Here is a 23,955-nt window from a genome sequence, read left to right on the forward strand (position 1 = left end):
TTTAGAGTAAGATTTGTAAACATATTCACTGAAAAGGTCCAACATGTGTCATTTCATTCACAGCCAGAAATAAAATAAAATATACAGGACATTTAGGCCACTTAATGCTATTTCAGGAAAATGCAAATTAAAAAATTTATAAAGTGCAAATATTTTGATAAAACATGGTTAGTTTCAATGTATTCTTCACAGAATGAAATTGGAGTCAGTGGTTCAAATATAAGAAGTCAATAATGTTGTGTGTAAAATAAGATAGGAGTTATAATCGCTGCACCAGTCACAAAGTAAGATGAATAAAAATTCAATATAAAAGTTGCAATGACAATGAATGCAGACATTGCCAAAATAACCCATAGTAACAACTACTAAACTGGGCATCAGAAACTTGCACAATGTAGCTAAAATATGATACATGTAAGTCACTTTAGTATGCTGGTATACACCATCACAAATTGTTGTGGCACTTTTTAAGTTTGTTTACATCAACAGGCATTGACCATACTATTACTCTGGCACTTAATAACTATGCTGATGTCAGCAAAAACTTACCAATGAAGAGAGTTCAATGCAAAGCAGTAAGGCAGTTAAAATTCAGTGTTTTACACCAACATTACAGGTAAATAACACAATCTTTTTTGCTGTTGTTCCTCTCAGTCAAGCTACTAGTTCTCTAATCCTTTTTACACCTTGAACCAACTACGTAGGGTTGCTAGATGTGTCAGGTGTCCCCATATGGTCGCTCACTGTAACAACAAAACTGGTCCTGAAATTCTTGTTTCATGTAAAATAGTTGTAGCCAATGACGATTACAAAACGTTATATTTGTTGTTGATATAAATACACATAAACCTTACTGTGTTCCTAATTCTGCATCGTTTGCACCACTGGCGGTAAAATATTCCTCATGCAGTTCTTTTAATGTAGAAATACATTCCAGCATGGAACACAAAGTTCGAAATGTATGTTGGGGATCTTCAACATCAAACTTGTTTGGATTTGGAGGTGGTAAACTTTGCTCTATGTCTGTATCCTCAACAGAAACACTTTCTTCGGAGTCAAACTGACTTGAGGATGGAAGTTGAGGTCCAACATACACAGCTCGTGCTCCACATTCCTCTGAAATGCAAATTGGTTTAGTTGTACCAAAACAACCTTATATGCAGGTTAAGTGTGTTGGCTGAATCATTCAAGGCAAAGGTTTAATGTAGTACACACATCTAGAACATAGTTCCAGTTTTATCTTTATGTAATTTCAGTGCAAGGATTTGTCTATTTTTGCAGCAACTTGAAGAAGAAACTAAAGCACAATGTTTTCTTTTATCCTGTGGCCTGCACAATGTTTTGTGAATCATAAGTACCCTACAGGCAAAATGGTTTGACACACCTGTGCAAAAAAATACCTTGCAACTGATGTATCCGTTCAACTGAGCTGGACAGTAAACTGTATATTCTTTCTAGTTCACGATCTAGATCAGTGCTGAGACGAATTGAGGCTGGAAGTCTGCACACAACAACATGCTTATCATAAATTTTCTAGCAAATGGGCAAGCAATGGATTCAATTACACCAAACAAATGGAATTTACATTGTGTTGCCACTTCTGTGCAAGGTTATGTTATCTCAGAATGATTGGCTTTGTTCATTTTATTGCACCAAGTTATATCAAACTGTTGAGTGATTAAACACCAAATCTTTGAAAATGTGTTGCCTGTTAAGTAATAACCACAAACTCCTTTTTGGCTTACCCTGTGACACGTGTACATCCTGGAGCTTTTTGAGTTGTCGAATTGCAGCTAAAAATATATAAATTACACATACAAAAGGCAGACAACAGTTTAGTCTGTTTTAAAAAAGGTACACATTTGTAAATTGAAACACTTCCAGTTCCATTTTGTATATTACCAGGGGTTGGGACCTGCAGGCTTTTGGGGGCCGTAAGTACAGCCTTCGATGTCAAAATATGTTAACAGACCTTGACACAAAGGTATGCGGAAATGACATTTTTAATATTTTATTCATCTTTATTTACTTTGGAACACTATACACGGACTTGAAAAGTAGTTTAATCACAAACATTACTGCCAAGGTAGTGGTGTATATAGAATACATCGTTCAGACGTTTCGACAATCTCTGTTGTCATCATCAGTGCATGTCTTGGCAGTAATGTTTGTGATTAAATTTATTTACTTTCTTATTTAAACTAGAATAGTGGTTTTCCTATATATTGCCAGTTTATATATACTATATCATATTCAACGATGTATCACATCTTTTTCCTGGCACTTTATAACATAATTGTTTCTGCAAGCATAATCTAATGGGTCCCCACACATATGCATATGCGAATTGGTAACAGTAAAAATAGTGGTAACAGTAAAAAAAAAAATACATATGATTGTTTTTGCAAGCAAAAACGAATGGGTCCCCACACGCGCGTTTGTGCGGATTTATGGTAAACAAACATCCTGGTTATTTTTAGATTCTTAAGGAAAAACTTAACCAACTTTAGCCTTAACCCAACTTTAAAAGTTTTGTCCATATTCTTTTTGCATCATTATTGTCATACATATAATTACAAAAAAACAGTAAATAAGAACAGGATAAATACTTTCAATTTATTCTCATGGTTTGACCTTGATATTGTCGTTCAAGGTCAGTTTTTAATAACAATTTTCCAAACGTGAAAATGTGTTTGATAACTTAATAAAACGACATAGCATAGCTGCGCAAAAACAGCTGATATCTAATCACCAACACGACTGTCTCGTAAAACATCCGGCTCATAAAACGTCCGGCGGACGTCAAGCTGAGCACTCCCGCTGCATTCACCCGCCTTAATCGTAAACAAGTGAATTACTCCCTTGAGAGTTGAGACTTCTATCTGACTGACACTGTACACATATTATGGGCTGCAAAAGTAACTATTTGGCCGATTAAGGCAAATTTTTAAATACTAAACGAATAACCTACTGCAAACAATTGTTTTACATTTCAGCACATTAGGGCTTGTATTTCTGGCCTAAAACTTATTATTTATTTTGGGGTTTAAGGGGTAAAAATGGGTGAATCCAATAAAAAGTTACAAAATTCTTTAGAATAGCTTACATTGCACCAACCAACAAAGCATGAAACCCTCAGATTATGTACTTGGGTCAGTACAGCCGTTTTTAATTTTTTTCGTTTTGGGAGCCTGTGGGTGAACTGCTGGGTCGTTTGGGGACAAACTTCAGGAGGATCAAATTCGGAACAATAACTAACATCTGTGCAAATTTAACTAACATCTGTGCAAAATTTGTATAAATTTAAAGCACTCTTTCTTGACCAAACGCAATTAACAAACCAGTGTTAGATAGAAACAAATAATTTGGGGGCTTAAGGGGTGAAAATGGGTAAATCTTTTTTTAAGGTACAAAATTCTTTGAAATACCTTATATTGATCCAAAAACCAAAGCATATAACTCCTAAATGAAGTACTTTAGCAAGTATAGCTGTTTTAAAAAATTTACGTTTTGGGGGGCTGTGGGTGAACCGAGGGATCCAACGGGGGTCAAAATTCACATGAACCATCTTTAGACCAATATCTATAATGTGTGTAAATTTGAAAAAGTTTGAACCATTCTTTCTTGACCAAAACGTGGGAACAAATCTGCGTTAGAAAAAAAAAATACATAGACAAAAACAATATGTGTCCCCTTCAGGGAAGGGGGGTACAGGCGTGCACACACACATTCCGAAAAATGTAATCTCCATGTGACAGCGAAAAAGATATACATAAACTGGGTACCGGGTATCCGTCTCAAAAAGATATACATACCGAGTACCGGGTACCCGTCTCATCACTAGCACCAACCAACAAAGTATGAAACTCCTGGATCATGAACTTTAGTAAGAACAGCAGTTTTAAACTTTTATGTTTTTGGGGCCTGTGGGTGAACCGCTGGGTCATCACAGGACAAACTTTGGGAGCAATAACTAACTATCATCTGTGTAAATTTGATTAAGTTTGAAGCACTCTTTTTTGACCAAATGTATGGAACAAATTAGAGTTGGCCAGAAAAAAATATGGACAAAAACAGTATGTGTCTCCTCCAGGAAGCCATAAAACAGTTACCAGTTAAGCTCTCTAAATGTTGCTAATGTTAAAATGCAACGATATTTTAAAACTAGTGTTGTGTATTGTTCCAATGATAATATTGATCTAAACTGTTAAATTTGACCAACCAAATATATTTTCCTTGTAAGAAAGCACCAGGATGATAATGTTGAGCACGATTTCTGTTGCACGTACAAACTTTTAGCAGTACATCCATCCATTCCTTTTGATCAACAGAATTGTTTGCCTTGCAGTAAAGCACTCGATTTGGTTGAATGACTTGGAACATCTTCAAAGAAACAACAACAGCCCAGCTGCTTTAAAACTTAAAAAGGGTTTATTGCTAAAAATGTCAACTTACGTAACCCATCCGAAACGATTCTTCTTGAAGTTTCTCCACTCCTATAATTTCTTGCACAGGAATAATGCACAGTGGTTTACTTGATTTGTTTTTACGATACGACAATTCGTAATTTGTCAAAGCGAAATATCTTGTTTTGAAGTTTTTTCTTGACAGCAAAAATGTTCGTCCTTGAGCTCTTTTTACCATTTCACTGTTAAAATATCAAATTTACAAACCTTTGTTATATTATAAAAAGCTTTACAACATTTTTCTTACCCTTCTTTAAGCATAACCTTTTCTAAAATTGAACTTGTTCGACCTTTGCTGTCTAGACATTTCATTGTGGAAGAAATGACATCGATAAACTGTAAAAAATATACATTAAATGCAAAAATGCATGTCAAACAACTTAAATATACACAACAAAACAAGTAGACACATTTTGAATACTGTCCAAATGTTCTTGTGTGACAAATCGTTTACAAAATGTGTTGACATATGATGCTGTTTGTGTGCTGGCAGCTTTTGGCATGGACTTGTTACAAAGATGCTGGACAATCTTTGCAACCAATGTGCATGTTCGACTTGAAGTGGCATCCTACAAGCACAGTTATTAAATTTGGTCTTTGTCAGGTATAAAAACATATGTTACTAACCATGTCTTCATTAACAAGTTTGTATTGTCGAGGTGAAAGTAAAGCAGCGGCAAAAAACCTCAAGAAAATGAAACTTGCAACAGCACTGTATCGAGTATTTGCATCATCTAAAAACAGGTTTTGTTTGCCCCCAAAACAGTTAACAAGCATTTTATAGTAATCATCGTTTACACAATTTAAATTTTTTACATCATTCAACTATTGGCTGGAAATTATATAGACAAAAACATACCCGGCATATGTTTGGTTACAGAATTCCTTAAACCATTAAAAATTTCACAAAACAAGGATGGGCATTGTGGTGCAGACTTGAGTATAGCTGTGACCACTTGATGCACATACTCCCATAGATTGTTCTGTACAAACAAAATAAACAAAACTATGGTGTTTAATGTCTGTTTCTTCGTAAGTTTTATGTAAAACAAACAGTTAATTCGAAAACACCATTTTTAATCAGATTCTAGAAATATTTTACAAAATGCAATGCTAACTTTGAAGTTCTTTTTTACCATATTGGATTGTGACTGGTCAGAAGCTTGTGAATTCATATCTATTGATGAAGTGCTGGATGCCATTGCAAAACTTGGAGCCCCCAAACGTGATGGATCGATCTCACAAGGCTTTTTTTCTGTCTTGATTTTTTCAATGGATGGAGACAAAATGTTAAAGAGGTAGTTAAGTCCAACCAGGCGCATGCTTTCTTCAATTAGGCCAGAAACCAAACTGGAATTCCGGAACAATGTACTTGGACTCCTGAGGAGCACATGGATAACAAAATACACTAGCTATGTGACCAGTAATGTAAAACATTCTTACTGGTTTCTGTCAATTTCATCATCAGCCAGTGGTTCAATTAACTGACTCAACATACTTTGATGCAGAAAAATTCTTACAAGTGAGCGAACAACTTGTGGACGATTTCTGACACCACAAACTGTGGACATGATATTTGGCCATGATGCAGAGACAGGCTGTGAAAAATATTTAAAGTTCAATCCTTACACATTACAACAAAATACACTTGTGAATCACAAAAAAATACCTCTACATTTACTGAAGACACTAATTGTTGAAGAAGCTCATTGTAAACATGTGAAGGGAAAACATAATCTTTAATATAAACTATTTTCACACGAATGGAACCAAAATCTTCTTTTACTCCATTTCCAGTTGTTTTTCCAGAGCGCGCATTTAACAAATACCTGCATTTCAAAAAGCATTGGTACTAATTACTAACATGTAAATGTAAAGCGTACCAGCCAGCATGACATTTCATATCAATCAGTGATGACAATGGAATTTTAACTTCACCTAGAAATTCATCTCCTAATGTGCCTGAGCTGTATACCGCAACCCTGCACACAGTAACTGAGATTTATAAAAAATAAAAATGCTTGAAATGTGCACTACAACTACTCATGCCATGTAGCAGTCCATTAAACTAGTCAAAACCATTACTTTAACGTTAATGCTGTCCAGTGTTCTTGGTCAGCCACTTTCATTTCATTTCCACCCAATGTTAAATCGAACCATGATCTCCGAAGGTTGTTGTTTTTATTCAACTATAAAAATATAGAATCCCAATGTATTTACTAATTGGTTCAGGTTCATTACAGCTATTGTATTGGGTCATAATAATATCTGTAATTGGTGTTTAATTACTCCAGTACATGGTTATTTCAGTAATTACCAGAATAAATGTCAATTATTACATGTTTACTTTTTGAAATTGGTAATTATGTCATCAAATACTGTGGGGTTGTAAACATTTTCCATTTCTCAAGTTATAAAAGAGCACACACAAATGCTGTTTTCAATCGAAACTTACCTCAAAGACAAATTCGTCATCGAAATGTGGATTAGTAGTGGCTTTGCGAACACGAGTTTTTTTTGTTTCGTTTCTGTGCGTTCCTTGCAGTGATACAGTAACATAGGGGTCACAGTTTCCACTACTAATCATCAAGCCAGAACACTCTGGTATTCTACATTAAAGTAATGCAAAAACACATAATTAAAATATTTTATAAGCTGAAACAACATACACTTTTTCATTTTACCTCACAGTAAGTTTATGTCCATCTTCAACATTGAGACCCAGAGACTGGTAATGACTAAATTTCACATCAATATAAACTTGACCCTGCAAAACATCACAGCACAATTGACTACAAATGTGTTAAAACTAAAAGTGAAAAATATTGTTTATTTTTGTTTTATTTTATTAAGTTAGTTGTTTTTAGACTTAATTTGTCAAAAATGTACTAATCAGCAAATTCCTTACTTGAACTTTGCTGCATGATTCAACAGGCATCAATGGAAACCAATGTTCATGGGCATTGTATTTTACAATATCTGTCTTTTTAATAGCAACCTACAAAAAAGGTGAAAAATCGAACATACAGCTAAACAGGTTATACCCAGTAAAACAACCTTGGCATAAATGTGATCTCGTTTCACCAAAACATCTTCTTGAACATCATGCAAGTTAAAACAAAGAAGTCTGAATTTGTGAGGGATGTCAAAATCTACATCTTCCTGAAAAAAAGGACTACACAAAAAATAAAATCAATTTTACACATATTAAACTGGCACACGATATCGGTAGCGAGAGAGGCCGCTACAAAACAGCTGTTTTCTTCAACCCACCTAAGTGATTTTTCTATGATTCGTGTTTTAAATATTTCTTCTTGATCGAGACACACAGAGCAATAAGAGTTTCTCGTGTCACGATTACCAGGAATTAAGTGTTTTGCTTCCCCTGTGAAAATAATAGAAATAATACAAACAATTATTTCAACTGAGTTAACAATTACAAAACTTGAATAGCAGTTACATCTCGTACATGCCACCATAGAATAATATATTAAAACATAGAATGAAAGGGTGGGAAGTTTCCCCATCAGGGAAGCTCAAAATGCAACTAACAAAAACAAACAGATCTTAAAAATTGTTCTTGTTTAAAACATCAATACCTCATTTGTGGCATCTCTGGAACAATTTAACACTAATTTGATGACAGTATAACATCATCAAATAAAAACAACAACACCTAACCTGCATATTTAACTACTATACTAGCAATAAGATTGCTTTACCCCTTTAAGAAAGGGCCCTATAATAACCTAATATTGTGATCAGAAACTAAACAATTACTGAAGCAGGTATATTGCAGTCAGCCAGACAAAATTACAGAGCAACTGGGTATGAAAACACTGCAGAGACCTCCCCTCCATTCCTGTTACTAAGATAAACTCAATCCCATGTTGTATTGTGATGAACTTTTTTCTAATATCTTTTTCATTAGCGCCACATGTTAAAGTCACGGCCACAAAAACTATGCCTGTCAAAAACTCTTCCGCAAAAAAGTTGAAACACTGTTACACTAACTAAAATGAGCAAAAGAAATAAGGTGAATCGGTTATTTGAAAACAAAAACATTTTATCACATTGAAAAAGTTGGGTTTGGATTAAATCTACAAACAATGCGAGGACAAAACCAAATCCATGTCTGGGAGTCACACAATTGAGATTAGTCATAATTATGTGTGTGTGTGTGTGTGTGTGTGTGTGTGTGTGTGTGTGTGTGTGTGTGTGTGTGTGTGTGTGTGTGTGTGTGTGTGTGTGTGTGTGTGTGTGTGTGTGTGTGTGTGTGTGTGTGTGTGTGTGTGTGTGTGTGTGTGTGTGTGTGTGTGTGTGTGTGTGTGTGTGTGTGTGTGTGTGTGTGTGTGTGTGTGTGTGTGTGTGTGTGTGTGTGTGTGTGTGTGTGTGTGTGTGTGTGTGTGTGTGTGTGTGTGTGTGTGTGTGTGTGTGTGTGTGTGTGTGTGTGTGTGTGTGTGTGTGTGTGTGTGTGTGTGTGTGTGTGTGTGTGTTGAAGTTGCTTTTTAAGGCAATATTTGTTGTCTGTGTGTTCCACAGTATTAAACTACACAGCAGAAACATCCCCAAAAGAGCATTTACCTATTTTGATTTGTAGATTTTCCAAAACTTTTACAGATTCATTCATGGAATTAGATGTAGCACAATGCTCGGGGCCGGTGTCTTCTTGCATGTCAGTATTTATGGATTGATTTATGTCATCACCACACATCATCAGTACCAACTGCACAAGAAATCTCAGTTAACTTGGGATTTCTCTACCCCTAATGTTATGATGTGTATCCAGCTATATTTTTATAAATGCACATTAGTCTGACCCTTTATTGCATTGACAACAAATGTAACTAGAATAGTGGTTTTCCTATATATTGCCAGTTTATATGTACCACATCATATTTAACGATGTATCACATATACCATTTATAATATTTATAATGGATATATATTTGGCACCTACATTTCATTGAGCCCCTATCTTTTTCCTGGCACTTTGTAACATAATTGTTTCTGCAAGCATAATCTAATGGGTCCCCACACATATGCACATGCGATTTGGTACCAGTAAAAATAGGGCACAATCATTGTTAGATATTTACCAATTTACTATACACATCATTTGATCTACATATATGATTGTTTTTGCAAGCAAAAACGAATGGGTCCCCACACGTGCGTTTGTGCGGATTTATGGTAAACAAACATCCTGGTTATTTTTAGATTCCTAAGAAAAAACGTAACCAACTTTAGCCTTAACCCAACTTTAAAAGTTTTGTCCATATTCTTTTTCCATCATTATTGTCATATAATTACAAAAAACAGTAAATAAGAACAGGAAAAAGACTTTCAATTTAATCTTATACTTTGACCTTAAGTTTTTAAACACAATTTTCCAAAACTGAAAATGTGCTTGATAACTTAATAAAACGACATAGCATAACTGCCCAAAAACAGCTGATTTCTAATCATCAACACGACTGTCTCGTAAAACGTCCGTCTGGACGTCAAGCTGAGCCTCCCACTGCATTCACCCGCATTAATCGTAAACAAGTGAATTACTACCTTGAGAGTTGAGACTTCTATCTGACTGACAGTGTCCACATATTATGGGCTGTAAAAGAAACTATTTGGCCGATTAAGGCAAATTTTTAAATACTAAACGAATAACCTACTGCAAACAATTGTTTAACATTTCAGCACATTGGGGCTTTTATTTCTGGCCTAAAACTTTTTATTTTTTATTTTGGGGTTTAAGGGGTAAAAATGGGTGAATCCAATAAAAAGGTCAGTACAGCCGTTTTTTAATTTTTTTCGTTTAGGGGGCCTGTGGATAAACCGCTGGGTCGTTTGGGGTCAAACTTCAGGAGGATCAAATTCGGAACAATAACTTACATCTGTGCAAATTTGAATAACTTTAAAGCACTCTTTCTTGACCAAATGCATTTAACAAACCAGCGTTAGACAGAAACGAATATTTTGGGGTTTAAGGGGTGAAAATGGGTAAATCTTTTTTTAAGGTACAAAATTCTTTGAAATACCTTATATTGCACCAAACAACAAAGCATATAACTCCTAAATGAAGTACTTTAGCAAGTATAGCCGTTTTAAAAATTTCACGTTTTGGGGGGGCTGTGGGTGAACCGAGAGATCAAACGGGGTCAAAATTCACATGGACCATCTTTAGACCAATATCTATAATGTGTGTAAATTTGAAAAAGTTTAAACCATTCTTTCTTGACCAAAACGTGGGAACAAATCCGCGATAGACGGAAAAAAAGAAAAAAGAAACTAGAAGGGTGGCTTAGCACATATTGCCATTGCACATATACTATGACTTATTTCGTAATGGGTCCCATATCAGCCACTGTATTTTATACCTTTAGTTGTTTCTGCAAGCAGAAACTCATGGGTCCCCCACACATGCAAAGTTGTAAATAGTGCATTTTTTAAAATAACTATTATAATAAATTTTGGTGCTATGAGTTTAAACAGGACGAAAAAAAGTCTGCAGAAATATTCATGCTGTGTGAGATAGAAACTACACAAGTAACATTTAATTTCGGCAATTGTTTGCAAAATTTACCTATTTTAGGGATTAGTGGGGCTACATGGTAAAACTCAACAATCAACACCTCAAAATGACATATTCTACGAACTGTCCAAATTTTATGAAATTCAGACATTGTTTAAAAAGTTAACCCTTTCAGGGGGCTAATGGGGTAACTGATGGGACTGCATGGCAAAAGTGACAACTGACACCTAAAGATGACTTTTGCACAAACTGTCAAAATTTCAACCAATTCCTGCATTGTTTCACAAATTTACCCATTTTAGGGGACTAGTAGGGTAAATATTGGGGTCACAGAGTGAAACATAACTATCGTCAGCTTATTATAGCAAAATGAACAAACTGTCCAAATTGCATTCAATTCGGTGGGCTAACGGGGTAAACACAACAATTGACACCTATAAATGACAAATCTCACAAGCTGTCCAAATTTCACTTAATTCTGACACCGTTTAAAAAACTCACCCATTTTAGGGGGTTAGAGGGGTAACTGATGGGTTTTAACACCCAAAAGTACAAAATATGAAACCACAATGAACTAATTGACAGTCATGTAAAATTTTATCAAAATCGGACAATGTTTAAAATTCTGACCACTAGGGGTGTTGTTATCAACATTCCTTAACGCTTCTGACGTCATAAGGCTGTTAATACCCCCTCTGACTGGCATGTCCAAAACGCCTACCAAGTAATGCACAAACACATTTACCATATGTTCTGTTGCCTATATTATACCATTACACCACAGAAATCTTTCGTTTGTGGTGCGCAGCAACATACAAAAACATTTTACATTTTGGGGTCTAGCGGGGTAAATACTGGGGTTATTAAGTCAAACGCAGATGGCACATCTACATAACTATATCTACCATCTGTGAAAGTTTCATCCAAATCCACCAAAGATTTCATGCCAAAAGTGCATGGACAAACTTCGGCGGAAAAAAGAAAAAAACAGAAAAAAAAACAGAAAAAAACAAGAAAAAAACAGAGTGAAATCAAGATGTGTCCCCTTCAGGGAAGGGGACCCATAATAAGAAAAAAAAATATAGACAAAAACAATATGTGTCCCCTTCAGGGAAGGGGACCCATAACTAAGCTTTGTATAGGTAAGCTGGAAATATGTAGTTATGTTTGAACTTGGTGGCTTTAAATATTTAAAAATTACATGCTGTATGGAGCAACAAAGTTTAATACAGACACATGATTTGAATGCTAATTTCGTTAAATCAGGGCTGCCTAAAATGGCGGTCACATCCCTTACTACAAGTTATCTCAATAAGGTGTGTTTCTGAATTTTACAACCCAAAGATCAATACAGATGCATAACACAACTTATTGCTAATAAGGTCTTGAAACTAGGAAGGTGGCTTTCTGATATACTTCCATTTTCAATATTCTATACGATATTTACCAATCTACTATACACATCATTTGATTTACATACATGATTTTTTTGCAAACAAAAACGAATGGGTCCCCATATGCGTGTTTGTGCGGATTTACAGAAAACAAATGTTGCAGTTATTTTTAGATTCTTGATGACAAATTATTAGAAAGCATTAACCCAACTTCAAAAAACTTTTGTCCATATTCTTTTTGCATCATTATTGTCATATAAATTTTGTTCTTCAGTAGCTTATCGCGGTGTAGTCGCCAAACGTTTAAATATCTTTTGACACTGTTTTTAATAGCATGCACTCCTTAGTGATTAGCAATATCGTTTCTCCCAACCTATATTTATCTTACGTATTGTTTCTGGTGTAAAAATTAAAGAAGCTATGTTGTGACAAAAAATCATTCTCAAACTGTGTTCTGCGTTTCCTACAAGTTGACCTTCAGTCGTCATAAGGCGGTCAACTTGTCAATGACCATTTAATGACTTTTTACTGCATCTTTGGAAAACATGTAGTTTTTTACCTTCATATTAATCAACAACGTTTGCATAAAATGTACAATACCGAAATATCGCTTTAATCACTTATATATAAGATACAATACCTTTTATAAAACTGAAAATACGCGTGCGAACTTAATGAAACCACATAGCAGTACTGCGCTGATGTCTAATCATCAAAAAGAATGCCTCGTAAAACGCCTGTCCACGGCTTCAAGCAGCGATCTCCCGCTATGCATTAAATCGCCGCAGCTGTATACCAGTGAATTACTCCCTTGGGCTTTCCAGTGTACACATATTATGGGCTGTAATGGTAACCATTTGGCCACTGAGCCAAAATTTGGAACACTAAATGAGTAACCCGCTGCAAACATTTTTTTTCTTCAAATTTTACATTTTAGCACATATATATAATGGGCTTGTATTTCTGACCTAAGAAACTGAAAAAACTAAAACCGATTATCTCAAGGTTTAAGGGGTGAAAATGGGTGAATCCAATAAAAAAGTTAGAAAATTATTTAGAATATCTTACATGGCACCACCAACAAAGCATGAAACTCCTAGATCATATACTTTGGTCAGTACAGTCGTGTTTTTAAAAATGTGTTTTGGGGGCCTGTGGGTGAACTGCTGGGTCATTTAGGGTCAAACTTCAGGAGGATCAAGTTTGGACTAATAACTAACACATGTCCAAATTTGAAGAACTCTTTTTTGACCAAACGAGCGTTACAAACCAGCGTTAGACAGAAAAAAGAAATACGGACAAAAACAATATGTGTCCAATATGTGAAGGGGACCCATAATAAAACTAGAAGGGTGAATTAGCACATATTGCCCTTGCATATACACTATAACCTATTTAAAAAATAATATATTCCCTACACTTATTTTATATTGGGTCCCATATCATACACTGTCTTTTATAAAATTAGTTGTTTCTGCAGGCAGAAACTCATGGGTCCCCACACATGCAAAGTTGTAAATAATGCATTTCAAGAAATAACCAGGTGAAAGTTTGGTATTGTAAGGTCAAACACAATGATTGGTACTGAGCATAAATAAACATGCTATGTGGAGTACAAACTATCTAAATTTTCTTCCATTCGGGCATTTTTAAAGGTTTTTCTATTGTATGTTCTATCTGAAAAATGAAGGGGTAAATAGCGAAAAATTAGACTAAAACACAACAATCAGCTGCTATTATTGGAAAATTGCACAAGCTGTCCTAATTTCATTCAATTCAGACATTGTTAAAACTAGAAGGGTGGCTTTCTGATATACTTCCATTTTATATATTCTATACGATATTTATCAATTTACTATACACATCATTTGATCTACACATATGATTGTTTTTGTAAACAAAAACTAATGGGTCCCCACGCGCGTGTTTGTGCAGATTTACGGTAAACAAATGTTGCGGTGATTTTTAGATTCTTAAGGACGAATTTTTAAAAAGCATTAACCCAACAATAAAAAAATTGTTCGTATTCTTTTTGCACTATTATTGTCATAGAATTACAAAAACATTAAAAAAGAACGAAACAAATACTTTAATTTAATCTCTTGTCTTGACCCAGATATTGTCGTCCAAGGTCGGGTTTTAAACACATTTTTTTCTAGAAAGTTGTAACAGTTGTGTTACAGACACTTTAAATTAAAAAGCAATTTCCTACAAGTGTACACATAACAAATTGTTTTTCATTTAACTTTGTTTCGCAAAACCATTGACCTGTAGTAACCTTTCAGGGTGCACACGCCAAACGACTGTTTGACCTATTGACACCGTTTTCAATATCACGCCGTCCTTACTGTTCAACAACACTGTTTAACCTAATTTATACGTGCCTTGATTATTGATTCCTAAATTGATTGCAAAAAAACGCTACGTTATGACGAAAGAAAGTTCCGAACTGTGTTAGTAATACCTACTAGTTGACCTTAAGTAACCCGTGGTCATGCGGCGGCCGACCTGACAACGAGCATTTAGAAAAACACTTATCTTGCAAAAATGTCAAGTTTATTTTTTCATCTTTATTTTGATTAACAAGTTTTGCTTGACATATACGAAACCGAAGCACGCTTATTAGGTTTAAATCACGTCATAGGTGTGAAACCTTTGCCAAAACTGAAAATGTGAGTGATAACTTAATAAAACGAAATAGCATTGCTGTGCAAAACAGCTGATTTCTGATCACCGAAACGACGTCTTGTAAAACGTCTGTCTGACGTCAAGCTGAGCCCTCCTGCTATATCGTAAACCATTGAGCTACTCTCTTGGGACTTCTGCCTACAGTGCCTTTCTTGACCAACGAGCGTTAGACACATTTGCGTTTCGGGGGCCTGTGGGTGAACCGCTGGGTAATTTGGGGTCAAACTTCTGGAGGATCAAGTTTGGATTAATAACTAACATATGTCCGAATTTGAATAAATTTGAAGCACTCTTTCTTCACCAAACGAGCGTTAAAATCCACTGTTTAAGAAAATTATGTTTTTGGGGCCTGTGGGTGAACCGCTGGGTAATTTGGGGTCAAACTTCAGGTGGACCAAGTTTGGATTAATATCTAACATATGTCCAAATTTCAATAAATTTAAAGCACTCTTTCTTGACCAAACCAGCGTTAGACAGAAAAAAGAAATACGGACAAAAACAATATGTGTCCCCTTCAGGGAAGGGGACCCATAAAAATTCACCCACTGTAGGGGGCTAGTGGGGTAAATGTTGGGGCTACAGGTTGGAAAACAACCATCAACACCTAACAATGGCACAATGGACAAACTGTCCAAATTGCATCCCATTCGAACACTACTTAAACAATTCACCCTTATTGGGGGGCTAGTGGGGTAAATAATTGGTCTCTACTCCAAACCTAAAAAAATATCAAACCACAATAACCCAATCCACAGTCCTGTAAATTTTTGTCCAAATCGGCAAATGTTTAAACATTTGGCCACTGGAGGGGCTTTTGAGCAACAACCGTTATTGCCTCTGACATCATAATGCTGTTAACACCCCCTGACTGTCAACTGCAAAAACATCCACCAAACAACCCACAAACATTAGTAATGTATATATGGTTGCCTTTATAACATCACACAAAACTAACGTTTGTGGTGCGCACCAACCACATTTTACATTTTGGGGGCTAGCGGGGTAAATACTGGGGTTATCATGACAAACGAAGCAGACGGCACATCTACATAACTATATCTACCATCTGTGAAAGTTTCATCCAAATCCATCAAACATTTCAGGGCAAAAAGGGGTGGACAAACTTCAGGGAAGAAAAAAAAAAAAAGAAAAAAAAGAAGAAATCGAGTAAAATCAAGATGTGTCCCCTTCAAGGAAGGGGACCCATAAATATGCAAATAAAACATGACAGTTCAAATTATTTGCTTTATGATTACGCCTAGCCATTGCGTTTCGCCAACTACTTAGTAAGCAGTGTGTATGCCACAGGTTACCTACATTCGTTTGGATTTTTATCTTTACAGACCTTTATTTTTATCTTTACTATTAAGATCATCTTTGTTCTGCAAGCAAATATGAATGAGATCCCACATGCATGTATGTGGGAATAGGTTTTGGCTTTACTGTGTGATTATTTTTAAATTCCGAAGACAAAGTAATAAAAAGCACTCAAACTTCTAGTGAAGTCTTTATACTTCAACAGAATGTAAAAAAGATGCCCATGTAAATGACTGTTTAATGACTAATCAAAAATGTTTTTGCTGAGACATAGTTTTTGTCAAAATAATACAAACCTAAGTGTCGTTTAACAAATATACTTCCTGTCACAATGAATTCAGACCAAGTTTTAAAACTTGTTGCCAATATTATTTTTTAATTTTAGTGTGTTTAAGTAACAAATAAACAAAAATTAAATGAAAGATGCACCAACAAATTAACACAGGTGCAAGAATTTTTCTCAACTGCCTTTTTGGAATATAGAGATGTGGACCTGCAATAACCTGGCACCATGCCAAAGCATGTATTAACCTGCAATGACCTTGCAGGGCGGTCTCATGGAAAAGAACATTCTTTTTTGCACAACAAAAATGTTTGGCCTTACATACACAACTAATGAGTTTTTGCAAGTAAAAGTAACAAAATATGCACCCCCAAGATGGAACTAAAAACTTGTGAACTGTTAATATCCAACTACACAGCAGTTATTAATGCATGTACATGCAAAATACCAATTAAAAATGTAACACTCATTATCCCCCACAGCAGGGGTCACCAAACTACCGGATCTGACCCGCGAGAACATTTCATCCAGGCCGCAACCACATTTTTTGGTTTGTCAAATCATATTGATAACTTTGTAACATTTAAAAATTAATCTACTCCTCACGAAAGTTTTTCTGTCGCGATATGTAGAAGTGATATTACCTAGTTTCATGGGATTGCAATGCCCAGGATTGATCCAAAGCCAGTTTGTTACATCACAGAAAAGACTATAAGTGTTAATTGTCAACAAACAATTGCCTTCTTTTGTTACTTGTGACATAATATACAAGCATTGCTCGCCGGATGAGACTAAGTATGCAGTTTAACAGTCGCATCACCGGACTTTAAATGGGATGGTAGAAAGACCATATCTTGACGCCCCTATAAAAATCGCCTCACGGGCTTACTTTGGAAAGACAGCGTTAGGCACTTTTTCCCGGGTATGCCATATTATATTACGTCACGAAGTGCCAAAATCATTTTCTGTCGCCACATATGGTGGGATTACGTTAATTCTTGCAGTATATGAGTTTACACAACGTAATCCAACCGCCAGGCTCTTCTGCTTGTGTTACAATTCAACGCATGTTTGTGCGCGGTAACACCGCGTTACACATTGCAAACAATTGGACCCATTTGCCGGAATTACGGGGAGGCGGAACAATAAAGATAAAATAGATTTAGCTCGGACATCACCTTGCGTCGCAAATTGCTATAATGTTTAACATTTATTTTCTCTGTAATAATTATCACAAAAAAGATTTTTTTTTCACGCAACAAAGCGCACATACTTCTGTCCTAGGCACTACAAAAATCGTTTCATATACGTTTTAAAGTCGCTTGTTTCATTTAAAACGTGTCGCATATTTAACCCAGTGAGTTGTATGCAGTATTCAATTTAAAGCGTTGTTGTTTTTTCGGTTGCAACTAGACAGTCGTTGTCCCTGCGGTAGAAGCTGTTAGAACAACGATTGGACTGTATTCTCATAGTTTAGTTCACAAACGCTAAACTTTTTTATCACGTGATTGTTGACGTTTAACCCGGGGCAGCGGCGTTTCTCCTCCTTCCGCAAGCGAACGCCAACCTTAGCTGTGCTTTTTAATACCCTTTAATGTTTAAATTCCAATGCTTCTTGAAGACGTTACAATTGTAATCAATGCCAACAATTCATGGGCTGTGAAACGATGAACGCGATTGAAATCACTTGTTTATGTTACATATTGGTTCGTATCACAATAATTTCCATAAACGCATGACTAACGTTGATCCAATTCTCGGGTATGCGGCATACCCGAAGTTTTCGTTCAGGTATGCCTGGCATACCCGTCTTCGGCGCCTATGGCGCTAGGGCATGTAAACTATCCGGCCATTATTAAACTTATCCGACATGCATTGAAAAAGTTTGGTGGCCCCTGCCCCACAGTGTGATACAACAATCTAAACATGAAAACCATAGCATACATAAAGCAGAAACCATTTATGATCTTAATGTCTCCCTGGAACAGTCCTGGAAGCAACACAATAATGTTTAGGACATATTTTGGCTCTAAAGTTTTTTAAACAATAAACCAGAAACTCTCTGTTAACTAGAAAAGTGGCTTTCTGATACACTTCAGTTTTATATATTCTATACGATATTTACCAATTTATTATACTATACACAATTGTCTCTACATGTATAATTGTTTTTGCAAGCATGCGAAATGGGACACACGTGTTTATGCAGATTTACGGTAAACCTATGTTGCGGTTATTTTTAGATTCTTAAGGACAAATTTTTCACAAAGCATTAACTTAACTTTAAAAGTTTTTGTCCGTATTCTTTTTGCCTCATTATTGTCATATAATTACAAAAAATCGGTGAAAAAAGAACGGGGAAAATACTTTCAATTTAATCTCTTGCTTTGACCTTGATATTGTCGTTCAAGTTCAGTTTTCAAACACATATTTTCCTAGAAAGCCTTAACTGTTATATTGGACACTATATAAAAAAAGTCATTTGCTACAAAGGTATACATAACAACTTGTTTTTCACTTAACTTTGTTTCTCAAAAACGACCATTTAATGACCTTTTGACACTGTTTTTAACAGCATGCAGTCCTTAGTGTTTAACAATACCGTTCAGCCTAATTTATACATCACTTAAGTACTAATTCTTGAATTGATTTGTCAAAAATTAAGAAGATACGTTATGACGAAAAATTCTTAACTGTGTTGTAATGCCTAAAAGTTGACCTTTAGTGACCCGTGGTTATGCGACGGCCAAGCTGACAACGAGAATTTAAAGACTATTTATCGCGGCGTTTGAAAAAGTTAAGTTTATTTTTTCATATTTATGTTGATCAACGACGTTTTGCCTGACATAAACAAAACCGAAGTACGTTTATCGAGTTTAAATTACGTCTTAGGTGTAAAAACTTCGCCAAAACTGAAAATGTGTGTGATAACTCAATAAAACGACACAGCATTGCTGCACAAAAAAACAGCTGATTTTTAATCACCCAAACGACTGTCTCGTAAAACGTCTGTCCGGACATCAAGCTGAGCACTCCTGCTCTGCCGCCTTAATCGTAAACTAGTGAACTCCTCCCTTGGGACTTACATCTGACTGATAGCGTACACATATTATGGGTTGTAAAGGTAACTGGCAAAATTTTAAACACTAAACGAATACCCTGCTTAAACAATTGTTATTTTTTTAAATATTTCTGCACCATAGGGCTTGTATTTCTGCCCTAAAACTAAAACCGATTATTTCGGGGTTTAAAGGGTGAAAAATAGGTGAATCCGAAAAAAAGATACAAAATTCTTTAAAAACCAAACAACAAAGCATGAAACTCCAAGACGCTGTACTTTAGTCAGTACAGCGGTTTTAAAAATTTTACGTTTTGGGGGCCTGTGGGTGAACCGCTGGGCCAATCGGGGTCAAACTTCAGGAGGATCAAATTTGGATTATTAACTAACATCTTTGTAAATTTGAATAAATTTAAAGCACTCTTTCTTGACCAAACGCGTCTCACAAGCCAGCGTTACTAAAACCGATTATTTCGGGGTTTAAAGGGTGAAAATGGGTGAATCCGAAAAAAACATACAAAATTCTTTAAAAAACCTTACATTGCACCAAACAACAAAGGAAGAAACTCCAAGACGCTGTACTTTAGTCAGTACAGCCGTTTAAAAAAAAATACGTTTTGGGGGGCCTGTGGGTGAACCGCTGGGTCAATCGGGGTTAAACTTCAGGAGGATCAAATTTGGATTATTAACTAACATCTCTGTAATTTTGAATAAATTTAAAGCACTCTTTCTTGACCAAACACGTCTCACAAACCAGCGTTAGACAGAAAAAAAAATACAGACAAAAACAATATGTGTCCCCTTCAGGGAAGGGGACCCATAATAACTGTTTTAGCACATGTGGGTACACCTCCTTTTTATAATTTCAAGTTTTTTAGGCCTGTGGATCAACTGCCACCTCATCCGGGGTTAAAAATCAGCGATAAACAGAAAAAGGGACAAAGCAAGAAAGTGCCCCCCCCCCCTTCAGAGAAGGAGACTCATATATATGGAACCAAGAACCCAGGGAACATGCCTAAAATGGAAGAAGTCAACCATGGACATCATCCATCATTCAGCTAGACAGGAAGATTCATCATTAGTTACTCCAGTTGTGTGATCATCAATGTACATGTAGAAAATGTAAAAGCGTTGAAACTAAAAATTAACTTAACTTATAAAACAAAAGTCTACAAAAAATAAAGGTTTAATACCCAATTATAAAACGAAACATAAATGAACATAAAACGTTTTTACTTATGATTCTAGGCCTAACAGACATTAGGATATTCCGATTGATCAAAAAACTTCTTATTTACCCCGTAGTTTGCAGCATATATATATATACCTCATAAATGTGTCTTAAAAAACAAAAGAAAAAACAAACAAATATAATATAACAAATATAAACAAGAGTAATTATATATGTTTAAGCCAATATTGTAAACTCAAGACTACAGTAAACAAAGACATGCTTTGCACTTCGATGTAAGTGACATTTAAATTACAGTAAAATGATCACTGCACATGAATCTTTACAATTGCATGGCCAATGAGATGAAGATTTTAAACATTATGCAGATTCATATTAATTATATTATTGCTATAGACCTGCAGGAATCACGGTCAAATTTGACATAGTTCAGTTGTTTATCAACCATGGTTGTAAATTCTTTCTTAGTCAAAACATTGGCACAAACACATCAGTCAGTAAAATATGTTGCGTAAGTCAGGAAAACACACAAGCATATCTCTTTGCAAACTTATAACTCAAAAAAAGATTAAAAAGTTTTTTCCTGAAAATATATTAGTAACTATATTTGTCAGACATTAGCATTAATTCGATAAGAAACTTTCTCCTAACAAGCCACTACAGCACTTTATACAGCTGTTGTGCGCAAGTGGAATATATACAAGTGGAACCATTGAGCATCCAAAAACATTTCTCAATAATCATACAGCTGCAAACACCAAAAGTTTCTGTATCACCATTAAAAAAATAAAACATTCAATAGTCAGCCAAAAGCACATTTTTCTGTTTGTCAAAAGTTAAATAAGCATTTGTGAATATGTCTATTGGTAATACATGTTTTGTCTGTAAACACAAGTTTGACACTAGATCGCAAAATCGTGAAAACCACTAAAGCACAGATGAAAATGCTCAGGGTTAGTCACATTTAGTTTTGGGCTAGGTTTTGTATTAACATAACATTCAAACAGTTATTATGCACAGGCCTAAAATTCTTACACACTGGCTGTCCTGTGATTTATCATGCTGAATTCCGTTATAGGCAGGGAAAAGGTTTTAATGTGACAATGTTACAAAACCTTACCCCAGTCCCCAACCTAAATAACACTGACCATTAGCAATTTTCCTGGCAAATCACCATGTTTTAGGAGTTCCTGCAATTTAGCTGTTAAGTGTTGTCCATATAAAACCTAGTTTCTACAGTATAAAATATGAGTTTTTCATCTATAAAAGCAAAAATATCGGGCCCACTGCTCTCTTACCTATCAGGAAAAGTTCACTTAATGGTTTTTAATTTTAGCTGTGATTGCAGAAGTAAAAAAGTTCAAGAAAGTGAATAAAATATCCAATAACACACAAAACTCAAAACAGATTTAACAGCACAGTAAACTACAAATGGAACAAAATTAAAAGTAAAAAAAACGGACCGCCACTTAGCTGATCTCGATTTTGGCCCCTTGGTTGCCCAACCCTAGCTTAGAGCCAACCATTTGCAGCAAAAATACATGTAATTAAAAGATATACAAAATGGCAAAAATGTATATTACCTTTGGCTTATATATACCTCATAACTTAAGTTTATCAAAAAAAAAAACAGGCACAACTGTGACATAATATTTTTGTTATAATAACAAAGTTTTGCATACAGGTTTTGAATAAAACTTATATAGTCGGAAACACAATTTTGTGACTAAAATAACTAGAATGTAAAAAACATTACTACCAGTTAATAAATCTAAAATTTTGTCAGGTTATGCTAACAGCTTTCGCATAGCTTTGTTTAAAAAATGACATTTGACAGAAAATAAACACACGAAACCTGTTAACAATGTCGATTTATGAAACATTTCGATGTCTATCTCCAACTTAAGTCGTACTCGTAACCTAACTTATCCCTTGCAAACAGTAAACTAAACACCATCCCTCATTCCCAATTTTAAGGCTGCGATTGGTCACGGTTGGCTGCATATGCTAAAAACAAGTACGGTATATTTACTGTCAGAAACGAACAGTGCACACGGTCCGAAAAGATAAAAACAAAAAGCACACACAAACAATTGAAACATATTTTTATGGAGCATAACATCTGTCGTATCTTGTATATATTCCATTTGAGCATTTCGGACTCTGTGAAAGTTTTTTTCTTTGGTTAAAGAAAACACTCCAAAACAATTTCATTTTAACAAACACCGAGCCTGAAAAAACTGCACAGCGTTAAACGTGCTGCGCAACAAAAAACGCTGCAGCTGCAGCGACACCGCACTATAACCGTGATAGGAAATACATAATCCGATACAGAAGAGATGAAAGCTGGATTTATTCTTATTCGGAACTCTTTAATATGGGTTCTGCTGGGGTTACGCTAGTGTTGCCATACGTCAGGATTTTCCCTGACATGTCAGGAAATTTAGTGTTTAAATCTGCGTCAGGGAGAAATGTTAAAATGTACTTAAAAGTCCGGAATTTAAGAAAAAAAAATATAGATATACTATGAAATTAATGTACCAACGGAGAAAATTTCTAGTAGTTAGCTACAAACGCGTCTATGAAACGTAAAGAGGTAAACTGGCGGCGCGCATCGTACAAGGTTACTGTTTCGTTTTGCAGTGTGTGTGCGCGCGTAACAATACCTGTTTGTTACTAGTTGTCTAACAATACGCGTTAAATACAGAAACAAAAATACGCGTCTCAAGAAAACACAGCATTGGAACGTGGGAACTTTCATTTGCTTTAACTGTGTAATATGCAAGGAATTACCTAACAACAAAAAGTCGAATGTCGTGAGATATAAAAACGTTTTTACAGTGGCATTTTATTTCAAATCTAAAAAGGTTTTTAAAAGAGCGGATTCCAGTGTTTTTTTTCTGTGACAAATTGAAATTGGTCCGAATAGTTTTAAGAGTGACAAAGGTTGGCGACCCGTGATATATGTGCTTATTGTTTCAAGGATAGTGAGAGTAGTAAGCTTAGCCCAATAAACTTAATTAAA

General features: G+C 35.4%; 1 protein-coding gene across 2 annotated transcripts; it reads right to left on the bottom strand.

Moving 5' to 3' along the window:
* Positions 1-20,925, bottom strand: LOC145230439 (ras GTPase-activating protein 3-like). Of its 2 annotated transcripts, XM_080095866.1 has the most exons (22): positions 20,754-20,925; positions 9,051-9,192; positions 7,740-7,851; positions 7,524-7,641; positions 7,375-7,464; positions 7,151-7,233; positions 6,922-7,075; positions 6,552-6,655; positions 6,350-6,448; positions 6,136-6,295; positions 5,910-6,064; positions 5,603-5,846; positions 5,326-5,449; positions 5,094-5,200; positions 4,877-5,035; positions 4,714-4,802; positions 4,456-4,648; positions 4,223-4,383; positions 1,746-1,793; positions 1,401-1,501; positions 855-1,116; positions 1-743 (listed from the first exon to the last, which is right to left on the bottom strand). In XM_080095866.1, the coding sequence occupies exons 2-22, from the start codon at positions 9,181-9,183 to the stop codon at positions 719-721; spliced, it is 2,721 nt and encodes a 906-aa protein (XP_079951992.1). In that variant the 5' UTR covers positions 9,184-9,192; positions 20,754-20,925; the 3' UTR covers positions 1-718. The 2 variants fall into 2 exon arrangements, with proteins under 2 accessions (XP_079951992.1, XP_079951993.1); XM_080095867.1 differs by lacking the exon at positions 6,350-6,448.
* Between the last annotated feature and the right edge of the window lie 3,030 nt (positions 20,926-23,955).

The sequence above is a fragment of the Phallusia mammillata genome, chromosome 5, assembly GCF_965637545.1.
Source record: "Phallusia mammillata chromosome 5, kaPhaMamm4.hap1.1, whole genome shotgun sequence".
In the NCBI taxonomy this organism is placed as follows: Eukaryota; Metazoa; Chordata; class Ascidiacea; order Phlebobranchia; family Ascidiidae; genus Phallusia; species Phallusia mammillata.